This window comes from Phalaenopsis equestris, unplaced genomic scaffold (assembly GCF_001263595.1).
Source record: "Phalaenopsis equestris unplaced genomic scaffold, ASM126359v1 Scaffold000002, whole genome shotgun sequence".
Classification (NCBI taxonomy): Eukaryota; Viridiplantae; Streptophyta; class Magnoliopsida; order Asparagales; family Orchidaceae; genus Phalaenopsis; species Phalaenopsis equestris.
In genome coordinates, this window is record NW_018164444.1 from 74209799 (window position 1) to 74222367 (window position 12569).

The 12569-nt window shown below is 34.4% G+C and overlaps 1 protein-coding gene across 5 annotated transcripts in view; it reads left to right on the forward strand.

The window, feature by feature from the left end:
- The window catches only part of LOC110030236, a 36685-nt gene that overhangs the window by 17410 nt on the left and 6706 nt on the right, over positions 1-12569 (forward strand). For all 5 annotated transcript variants that reach the window (XM_020732858.1, XM_020732865.1, XM_020732881.1 and 2 more), the window contains one exon: positions 4772-4868. In XM_020732858.1, the coding sequence (XP_020588517.1) occupies positions 4772-4868 (97 nt within the window). The remainder of the gene's footprint in view (positions 1-4771; positions 4869-12569) is intronic.

Consider the following 12569-nt stretch of genomic DNA (forward strand, 5'->3'; position numbering starts at 1 on the left):
AGGTAAACAATGGATTTTCATCATCCTCTAATTTCCAAATGCAAACCATACATTATTTGTGTACACCTCATTACTTGAGCCTTAAGGCATGCTCATCATGCTCCTCAAACCGTAGAGGTGTTCGCCACTTTTTCCCATTGTGGTGTAAGCCTCAAGACACTTTGCATATGCCTCACTCCATGGTGGGCCTCAAATTGCACAATTTTAATTAATAATTATATTTAAAAGTCATGTTTTCTGAGTAATAATCCTTAAAAGAATATTTGTGAGCTTTATTTTTTTGATAGAGGCCAGTATCATTAATACATGGTTCTTGTGTTCTGTTTATATGACGCGTTCAAAGGAGATGGTGTTGATTTTTCTTAAAAATATTAATTGCAAATGCAATAATCATAAACTGTGATTGTATTCTAGCGCCAATCTTTTAAGAATTAGTCATATTATAATTTTCAAAAAATCTTTTGAATTATTGGCCCAAATTGAAAATTTTCTAAAATTATCTCATCCAATATAGACATATAATTTTAAATCTTATTATGACATATCATTATTTATTTGAACTGTAATTTAGTTTAATTTTGCTTACCTCTTATCTTTTGTTATTTTATTAATTAATCGAGTTATTGTATCCTTCTGGCTGAGAAAATACTGCACGCATGGTTGTTAATACCAAATTTGATATAGAATGCCATATGGTCTAGAATTTTTGATACAAGTAAATGATGCAATGGATGAAATTCAACCAGAATTTAGTAGAATTCATGGTTTAAATACCATCAATTAAAACAATATCTTGGTTTCCAAAGAATTAGAAGAATTATTCTCAAATGACAATTTAGTTATGGTCTTACTTGAAGAAAATTTATAAGAAATTTAAAACTATTGAATGAAATGCTTCACAACTAATTTTCATGTCGCAGTCAGAAAATTCAGCTGTTGAAGTTCTAACTAAAATAACCATGAATGTAAAATCAATAATAAATTATGAAGGCGAGAAAGAATAAGGTAAGACATCACCAAATAAATAAGTTTATGCTTCATGCAAATAGGAGTAGACTTATTTTAGAAATGGATAGTAGCATTTATACTGGACTTGAAGAATTTAACACCCGAAAGACAACCGAGAGAAAGAAGGAAATTTTATTTAAACCAAAAACTGAATGTTACTTGCCTGGTTTTGTATTTATAAATATATAATTATCCAATCAAATTTGGTCGCCTCTGAAATCTTGAATATCCACCCAAAATCCACAAAAATGTTTGCAAGGAAATAAAACACAATAATAGCAGCAAAGACACGAATAAGTAAAAGATAAGCAGAGGTGAACATTGCTTGAAAGAGTCTGCTAGAGGAACCTAATTAATGGTTCTACTACGGGGACTGAACATTGCAACAAGATCTGAATACACGATCATGAAGGAAGAGATCGGGAGCAGCATGTCATCTCTCAAAAGAGCTCTTCGGGATGGTGGGAGCCTATGACTTAAATACTGCTTTTCGGTCCTACACCTAGCCGATGTGGGACTTTTTTTCCGTGACATTCTCCTCCACCCAATCACGTGACGCCCTTGTCACGGATCGACTCCACCAAACTCCACCAAGGGTCCCACTGGACATGGAGAGTCCACATACCTGACAGACAGTAATCTGCTCTGATACTACTTGCCACCTTCTAAAAGAGCTCTTCGGGGTGGTGGGCATCCCAGGACTTAAATACTGCTTTCGGCCCTACACCTAGCCGATGTGAGACTTTTTGTCTGTGACAAACAGCTGCCTGAATCACAACAAAATGCTACATATGTTGGTGGGAGCTCACGTCATTTGTGAGCTTAATTTTTGTTAACTAGGGTTTTTAATTGTTGATTGTTTTGAATAAAGCTATTAATTTATTTTTGTTTCCGAGTGGTGAAATTAAGGTTTGAGGAGTCAGTTCTTCAAAAGTTGTTGAAGGATTTGTGAAACTGGAATTGGAAGTAGGGCTGCCAAAACGGTTTGTTGTTCGCGAACAACTCGTGTTCGGCTCGTTCGCTAAATTAACGAGTCGAACACCAACAAACACTAACAAATCTACAAAGATTTGTTCGTTCGTGTTCAGCTCGTTTTGGCTCGAAATACTACTCATGCATTGTGTCGCTCTGCTTGGGTTTACACTTATAATCGCGACTCTATGGTGATGCGGGTAACCGCAGCGGTTCGTAGACTCCTGCCAAAGAAGAAGGGTGGGGGATCGAGTCGCCGTTCCCCAACCTCTCGCTCGTTCGCTTCATTTTGCTCTTCGGTATAGTTCGTTCGATCGCGTCATTTTCTGGATCGTCTCACGAGCTCACTGGGAAGGTAGCGGTGGATAACACAGTGCCGCGATCCTTCCTTTGACGTGTCGCTTGATCCCTGCTTTGCGATTGAGCAGCAAAGAGCTTCGGTTGAAGTCACGACTCAAACCCAGGAGCTACCGGTTGTTCAACTCTCAGCTCTATGACTTTTGTTCCTCCTCAACCACTGACTACTTTAGTTTTAAGCCTTGGGAAGGCTTCTTATGTTGATATGGTTGGCTCTGTGGGATCAATGGATCAGGTTTTCTCTCAGGTTTATCATGATCTCAGGTTTATCATGAATCATTATGAATCATTCGAAGGCCATGAGGACTGCTACCTTTTCAAGAAGACGTGTGGGAAGAGTGACAAACTAACTCTATTCTTCTCTGATGTTGAAATTTCCAACCTGGTGGACAAGTGCAATATCACCCTCATTGGGAAGTTTTAATCGGGAAATTCTAAAAATGAATATCGTTCGAAAGGCTTTTGAAGATCTCAAATTATTGGGACTTTGGAAAGTTGGCCTCTTTAATGGGAGAAATGTGATGATAAAATTATCTAAAGTGGAAGACTATGCCAAAATATTTTCCAAAAAAATTTATGACAATATATGAGAAATATATGAAACTGCTTATGTGGTCTCCAAAATTTGACCCTAGCCAAGAACCACCTATAGTTCCAATCTGGTTTAAACTACCTGGCCTAAAGTTGCACTACTTCAATTACCAAGTCCTCTATTCTATTGGAGCTGCACTAGGGAGACCTATGAAATTGGATACACTCACCTTCAATCTTACTAAACATTCAGTTGCAAGAATTCTTGTTGAAAGGGATATCACACTGCCTGATGTGGACAAAGTATTGCTTGGTACTGCCCACAATGGGTATTGACAACCAACTGTTATAGAACAAATACCCTACTATTGCAATCACTGTAAACTGTTTGAGCACACCCTTGTCAAATGTTTCAGACTTCACCCACATTTTAGATCGGTAGGTCCTAACAACATCATCTATGTGTAGGAAAATATAACAGACATTGTTAAGTTTTCATAAATGTTGAATAAAAATCTGACTCAGAAGGCTACTCCTCACCAACAAGATCAACAACTTTTGCCTACCGTTGTTAAGACAAATCTTCCTCAGATCATAAATACTACGAATTTTGTTGCAGCAGATGCTAGCCAAAGTGTCTTTTAACCACCTATTGCGAGAGAAAAGGGTACTCAAGTTCTGTAGGAGTGTCAGGATCAAGGTGTGCTGCAGGCTGAGTCAAATCAGCAGTTTACGGATCAACATATCCCCCAGGGTGAACTCTCCATCAAAGATCCACCTATTGTTCAGACGGGACTACCTCTAACAGATGATTGACAAATTTACAAATCTAGGAAGAAGAAAAAAATAATGCTAGATCTCAGTAATTTTCTGGATGACTGTCTCATAGTTTCGGACAGAAACCCACATCTCAGTATGTTGCTGGACTCACTACCTAGATCCAGGGGAAGGGAAAACGGTAAATACACTGACTACACCCACAATGATTAGGAGTTATTTTCTTTTTTTTTTAGATTTTTGGGTATTTTGTGTGGTTTATGTCTCCTTTTGAGTAAGTTGTAATCCCTGTGAGTGAGTTCTTTGTACCTGCTCATTAAAATCTTTGTATCATTTCTTTTATATCAATGAATTTTGCCTTTTGATTGACCACAAGGATACAAAGATTTATAATCAATTAAAAATATTAATTAAGAAAATATAATAAACATTATTAAATTCGATTCAAATGATATTTTAATATAAATAATAATTTTCAATTCTTGCCCCAACCCTTAACTTCTTATGGTTACGTGATGAGGGTTAAAATGACTCTTTGTTCGTGAACAACTTGTGTTCGGCTCGCAAAGCTTTGAGCTCGAAATACGCGAGCCGAACACAAGCTAAGCCTGGGCTCGCTCGTGTTCGGCTCAGTTACACCCCTAATTGGAAGTACCTTTCTTACTTGGTACATGACCCTTTAGTAAATAAACAAGTAAATATTTGAAAACATTTTTTGCTTATTAACTGTAAACTTATCAATTTACGTGGCTGAAGATATGCTTAAAATGGTTCCTTAAATGCAGTCATTTGTCCGGTAGGCTAGCACAAAGGATTTATATGTTTCTTCCTTGGCAAATTTGTTTGAAGAAGTTGGCCTGTTTTTTTATTATGATGAAAAATGTTAAACCTATTCATTATCAGAGATTATGTCGGATGATGCTTTTCAAGAGTTATTTTCTTCTATTTTACTTAGTTTGTGAAGTATTTGGTTTCTTCTGGTTTTCATCTTCAATTCAATGTTTTTAATATTTTAAGCTAGCCGTATCATTTTCTGGTTGTCAAATTCTCATAAACGAGTCTTGCAATACTGTAAAACCCATACACTGACACTTTCTTTTTCTCTTTCTTGTATTGTTGAGTGCAGCATATATAATCATATTCAAGAGCTTTTTCTTCGCTTTTCTAATGTTACAAATTCCAATTTGACTAGAACCAGGAAGAAGAGTTCGGATGAAAACCATGTAAGTCACTCTAGATATTTTTTTTGCTTTCTGATGAGTTCATTTATGATAGACTGATTGTAGAAGCGTCCTATTCTGCTTCCACTACTGGTTCATGTTAACTATGCAGAAGTTCTCTTTAACCATTACTCACTGTTACTCCTGGAAGATGGTAGAGTGTTCAGTTTTAACTGAATTGATCTGCTTTTTTAATAAATGTTTTTAGGTGCAACATGAACACTTTTAGGAGATATTTTGTAGTTCCTTTTAATAGGATTTATCACCGGATTTATTTAATCCAGCCAAATGCTAAAATTCAGGAGCTTCGTGGATTTGTGAATTTTTGGATTTAAGGTCCCAAATTTTGCATTTGATTCAGTGTAAGTTCAGATTCACTAAATCCAGGGGTAGATTGGATTTAATAGATTTACGATTCAACGGATTTACGATTTCCGATTTTCTATTTACGGATTTACTAAATCCTAATTGCAACCAAACACCTCCTTTAGAAGAAAGGTTTGCAGCAATTGAAATGGATTTAAGGTCAGCGTTTCTACCAGCTTTCTGGGTTTCTTCAAACAGCACCAATTTTTCTGCCATTCCTTGTTTCACCTACTCATATCTCCATGTTTTCTCTGCCATGTACTGCTAGTAATATGTATTTGTTTGTTTTGATGGTCAAGAAGTGTTATTCTTGTGTGCACGTCTGATTCAGTTGAACTGTTTATGAACGTCATGAAATTCGTTCACTGCTATAGAACCTATGAAAACCTACAAATAAGGTTGAAAATCATGGTCTATGAAAGGTAGTTGCAAGTTTCTCTTGTATTGAAACCCAGTATCTTCTTAGGGAGAAGATTATATAATTAGATTTTACTATTTCCTTTGTCTAGATCGAGGTTCAGCAATTATATCCCCAATAAATATTTGACATCCTAATGTCAGATTTGCATGATTATTTGTCGTATCGTTACAATTTAGTTGAATTATAATTGTATTTCTTTTCTTATTTTAAATTATCTAGCACATTATAGTTGTTTACAATGGGTTTGATTACTATTTTCTTGTAGAAACCTCTATTTTAAAGGTTTGAGGGGTCATTGGAAAGTAAATTATGATAACAGAATGAAATGAATCTTAGCATGCTTCTCCCCATTCCTAGGTTAGGTGCTGTATTTTTCTTGGTTATCCACATTTTTGTTTCTCCTTCCCTTGCTTTGATAATTTAAGACTTGTCCTACAATAATTAGTATCATGCACTCGAAATTTTTTTCATGGTATTGTCCCACCAAAATTATGCAGCATTTACTGAAAATCTTTTTTAATGCCTATTATCTATACTACTTCAACCAATGAAATGGAGTTGTTCGTCACAGCATCAATGTCCTTCCAGGTGAGGATTCTACAATATTACACTATTTAGGAGATTAGGACTTCATCCAAGGAAAATTTATAGCAACTATTCTTGATTGATGCTTCTACAATGTGTGAGTTTTAGTTTTAAAGTGTGAAAAAAATTAGGAATAAAGAGGTGTTTGGTTAACATGAATAGAAGCTTTTCAAAATGATTTGTGAAGAATAAGTTTACATTATAAGAAAGCATTCAATTTAATCAAATAAAAAACGAGGATTCACGAAGTCAGCATGAAATAGTTAGGAAAAGACTAGGGATGATGATGGTAGAATCAAATACAATTAGCATGAAATAAAGTACTAAAAATAATATTAAATTCTATATTAAAATAATATGTCCAAAATTTTTTTAAAGCACATCTTTTTTCTGCTTTAACTTACTAAGACTAATTGAAATCTTTCTTCCCTAAAAAGTTTTATAGAAGCACATAGAAGAGGAGGTGGTGAAAGTGCTTCGTTAATATATCTTGAATTCACATGTAACCCAAACATAAAAGATAAGATCTAAATGTTATACTTCATTCAATTTTTTCAACTCAATACCATTGATGAAGTTCTTATAGTCACATGGTCATAAGGAGATGGGAGCTGGTGGTGAATGAAGGTATGTTAGGAGTGGTTCTTTACCATGGTGCAACCAAGTTTAGACATGTTGAGAAAGTATTGATGTAGAGTAGAGATAACATTATCACCTCCTATGAAGGATAGAGGAAATATTAAGGATTGATGCAGAATTTCTGAAGGCCATTTAGTTAATTTTATTACTAATTGATCTTAATTGAATCCTTTAAAAATCATTTAAAACTTTCTTTGTGAAACTCTTGGAATACTTTATTGTATCTTTTCCTATTGCTATGATGGCTTAAAACGTGCATCCTTGTTCTATTTCAACTTTCTCCTTCAAATATTGTTCTTAATGAGAGTTGAATATTTGGTGGTACATTAATGTGATGCTTGTATCATTAAATGCCTTGATGATGATCAAAGGGATGGGATATATGTCTCTTTATTGAAATAAAAAATAATTTTAAGATAGAAAAATACAAATAAGGAACCCTAAAATGGGTTGATTACTTCTTTTTGATATTAAGAAATAAAATATTTTGATCTAATGATAATTCAAAAGGAGTTAGTTCAGGTTACCAATTTAAATAGTAACACAAAAAATCACCTAGCCTTTGATCTTTTAAAACGGAGGTTTAAAATAAAATTACAAATTATAAATGAAAAGAAGTCAATGAGGGAAGTAGGTGGATACTTCTTCATCACAATGAATAAACTATTTTAAATTAATAACATCTATCTAGATCATCAAATCAAAGAGTAACATATGAAGCCACCAAGCACTCAACTTTTTGAAATGGAGATTTGAAAAAATATTTTTAAATTATAGATGAATAGCAAACAACTAATGAGAGGAAGTGAGGTGGATGCTTTTTCTTCATCATGAGAAATAAAATTTATTAAACGAATAATCTTTCAAATATTGTTAGTCCACGTACCAAACTAAGGAGTAATAAAAGAAGTTATTAAGCCTTTAACTTATGAAATAGTATATCAGAAAAGTTTTTAGTCATAGATGAAAAAAGATCATGAAGTTGTTAAAAATAAAATATAAATCAACAATTAAAAAAAAGAAAAAAAGCAACTATGTTATATTCATCTCAAATATGGTGTATTTATTTCATTCTGTAATTTTATTTGATGAAGGGATGGAAGGTGGTGGCAAATGAAGTTATTCTAGAAGTGAGTCTTATACATGGTAGAATAAAAGGTTGAGGTTGAGCCATGATATGTAAGAAATGGATTGATGGAGAGTGGAGATAATGCCATCATGAACTATGAAAAAAGAAATGCAATCATAGAAAAGAAACTAATACTTTATTCAATATGGGAATGTAGTAGAAAATATTATTTCAAAAGCGGCTCACTAAAGTTTTCATAGGAGTGAGCAATTTAGGCCATCCTAACAAAATAGCCAAGGCATCCTGCATTATAGAACCCAAGCTTGTTTAAATTATAGTGCTACTAAATATTTATAGTCGTTACATGATAATTATAAAAATAATATATTTCAATAAAATTTCTTCTTGAAGCCAGCTATTTCCTCCTTAAATTTAAAATTTGAAATTACTTTCAATAATGCTTATTTTTATAACTCTCTATTTAAGCCTTGTTCAAGGTAGAGTGTTGTTTACCTTGAAATTTGAAAATTCCTTTAATAATGTTTTATTGATATAAACCCCTAATTAAAAGCTTTGCTTTAAGGGAGAGAGTGTTGTTTAATTTAATGTTGAATTTTGTTTCTGTTAATGCTTTATTTTTTAATACCTTAATTTAAGTTTTATTTTAAATGAGGCCAATCTTGTTTAATTTAAAGTTGCTTCTTGATTCATGAAATAACCTTTTCCATTTGAATTTTCAAGTCTTTCTTACCAACTAAGGATAATAGGAGAAGAAACCCCTTGGTCTCATAATTGGGAATTATTCCAAATTAAGAGAGGCACCATTTTTATGGTGCAGAGATAAAATACTGAATTTCTAGGAATTTTTCTTGTAAAGCTCAGCCATACTTTTAGATCTTACACTTATGAAATATTTCTGAAATTAATTATGCTTCCTTTTAGATCTTAATTCAACCTTTGGTAATCATTTAAAGAAACCATCTCTTATTTTGTGGGAGTTATAGAATAATGATTATTTTTTTGATAGTTATGATGCCATGAAATTTATATCCTCATTTTATATAAAATGAAATGACAATAGTGATAATATGTGTTCGACATGTATTTCTTATGATGAAGTATGTTATAGTTCAGAAATCTATGAAGCAACCTATGGGGAGCAATATTGTAGGAAAATTAGAATCTCTAAGTTAACATTTTTTTTCATCGCAAGGTGCTTAAAATAATTGCAGTTATAGGAGGCACCATAGGCTTGACACCTATTAAACACTCTCACGGGAAGAGTACAACAACAACAACAAAGCCTTAATCCCACTACGTGGGGTCGGCTACATGAATCCTTTTTCTCCATTGCATCCTATTTAGTGTCGTATTTTCATTGAGTTCTAATAAATTAAGATTTATACAATAAGTGTCGTATTTTCATTGAGTTCTAATAAATTAAGATCATTTTTTATACAATAGTATTGTAGAAAAATTAGAATTTCCAAATCAACTTGTAATTCTATCACAAGTTGCTTATGAATAGTCGTAGTGATAGGAGGCATCTTAGGCTTAGCAATTAGGTTGTACTTAAACTCAAATTTAGGCTTAAGATAGTCTTAGGAACAATTTAGGGTTTATGTTTGGTAAGTCTTAATTAATGATAATTAATAATCATTTTCAAGCTCATCTACAAATGGAATCATCAAGACCCCCAATCTGCATTAAGGATCAAATAGATTTTGCACTGCTATTGAATTGGAGTTTAAACATGTGCTTAAACTTCTAGCAATGACATTAGTTGTTGAATTTTGGGTTTTTAGAAATTGGTGTTTGTATGATTTACATTATGATTAGGTGATTTTGGATAGAATAATCATATGCACACTCATCATAAAACACTCTGTTATTGTAATAAGATTTTGCATGAACATATGCATCAACTTTGATATACCATGAATATGAATTATGATATCTAGAAGGTTTGATTGGAATCATTGAGATATCCATGATTGTACTATTTCGCATAGTAATCTTGAGGCTTGAGGGTCAATGCAAATGAATCATTGCAATGACTCGTTATAGTATGACTTATTTTAGTTGTCATTATTGATGAAGAGAATCTCTATATGAAAAATCTATGCCTTATTTATAATAGCGATATGAACTCATTACTTTTAGGATTGATTAAATTTTTGAATGAATTTGTTATCTTAATTTTATTTAAGCTAAGATGATTTTTTTACTAATAGTGAGTGTACATGTTCTAAATTCATTTTTGAGTAAAATTTATGCATTTTTCGTGGGGTTTTCTTTCTTCCATCATTTTTTTTTCTTTTGTAAGATTTGATGGTAATATTTCAGGAATTCAACAAGCTCAAGGCTAGGGTTAGGGTTTTGATTTTATTTTATTTGGAAATTTGATTGATACATTAGCATGACACAATTATAGGAAATTGAAAGGGAATCGAAAGGGAAACTGTTTAGCGTTTTGATTTACCTTTAGAAATTTTGGTTTCAATATTAGTTAATTTTTTTAGAATTTCTTTGATGACAAATAACTAAAATTTAAATCTTGTTTAATCATAAAAAATCTGAAGTAAAAATATGATAATTCTAAAATTAAATGCAATAAAATGAAATAGAATTAGTAGAAGTAATCCCAAAATACAAAGTATTTATGATTGTCTTGCATTACAATGGAAACTTTATTAATTGGGGATCTCTCCTATCTTTTTTGAATCTAGAATCATAGATGGACAGTCATAAAAATTACATTTGAATTGTGACCTTCCTCATGTCTAAGAGGAATAATTATGTGGACATAGTTAACCTCTTTGAGATCTTATGGTTTCACCTTTTAAGAATTTTATACATGAATCATTGCTCGATAAAGAAAAGGTCATTTAGCTTTGATGATGTAGTTTCAAGTCAATGAGCTAAATCTTAATTACTACATGGGGTCGATGAACTAGTTCTGATCTTGAACATTGTGAAAATTAGTTTACTTTAACTTCTAACTTTATATCATCAGGCCTTGATTGTAATTATTGAATGCCTTGTTAGCATTGATGGATCACCTTCTTTAGAATGATTCTTAAGGGCTGAGGTTGGAATCATGTCAACAACACTTTTCCGGTAATCTTTAACTCCTTTGCTTGATGAAGGTTATGTACTTGATATATTGTTCAACTTAGAGGCACTAGACATGATTCTTACATTTATATTCAGGTGAGTGTTACTTTACCCCAAGGAAATTACATTGGATTGAGGGGTTTGATTATGTTTGATTGCATAAGGTTCATATATTTGATGAATATTTAGGCCTTTGTGATTGCATTGGGCCACTTGATTGTCTCTTTAATTTTGTAACATTTCCTCCAACCATATTACTCCACAAACCTCATGTGATAGCTCTAAATATACTTTTATCACTACTTCATGCCATACAAATTTATTTCTTGCTTCTCCATGTGACTAAGTTTCCTGATACATATACGTAATTACTTGTAGTTGCTCTCCTATCATTGGTAGAACTTGCCAATTCTACATTCATGATTGCTTCCACATCTTTGCTAGCAAGTCTCTATTGACCTCATTTTTAGTGAGGTCTTACTCTTCTACTCTTAGAACCTAGGATCTAGCTTTAGGAGTTCTTATTGACCATCCTAGCGGGCTAGCAATGGAGCCCACCTCCCGTAGAACTTCAAGCCACTTCTTGACTCATTTTTGTGAAGAACTCGCATGAGTGGTCCCAAGCACTCAACCTTTAGTTGCAAGGGCTAAGGACCAACATGTAGAGGGCCTGAAAATGAGTTCCTATAGGATCAAACAACCTTAGGTGAACCCTTTGTGAGTCGATTACTCGTGAACGCCGCAATTCATGCACTTACTGCACCACACACGACTTTGACTTGAATCGACTCGCCCATCGGCGAACTCGTCTGGACGACCATGGATGACGAAACGGACTGCGCCGACGCATCCGGAACGTCGACTTTAGCTAGAAAAGACACCCGCATTGTTATGGTTTCTCGCGCGAGCGACTAGCACGAAAATCGATGCATTTTTTTAGCGGTGCGCGGGCCCGGGCTCAACCCAGGTCCGACTTGGGTTCGATTCGGGCTGAACACGGGCTAATTGCCTCAGCTTATATAAGTTTGAATTTTGAATTTCAAAATTTAAATTTATCATTTAATTCCTCATTAAGCTTTTCCATTTAAGCTGGCTGCCTGAAAGGAAACAAATTAAATCCCCGCCAATTGCTTCTGAATAACGGCTCTCGAGCCCGCTCCTTTCATTAATTCGATCCCGCTCTCCCTCTGCGCTAGAGAGACTCCTGTTCCTGTCTCCCGCACCGAAGCACCCAAGGAGCCGCAAACCCCGCTCGACACCCTCTCCTGCTCGTCCCTTCCCTGCGTCGAAGAAGCTCGATCCCGATCTCCCTTGCACGCCACGCTTCTCTGCACTGAAATCCAAGCTCCGCTCGCCTCTTCCTCGCGCGATCTCCTCCTTCTCGCGCCGAAGACCCACACTCGCCTCGCCCGCTCCTCTCTGCGACTCGATCGGAGCTCCCGATCGAAGCGTCTGCTGCGCTTCTTCCTCACGCCGAACATACGGCCGACGCCCCACGCTGCTCCCC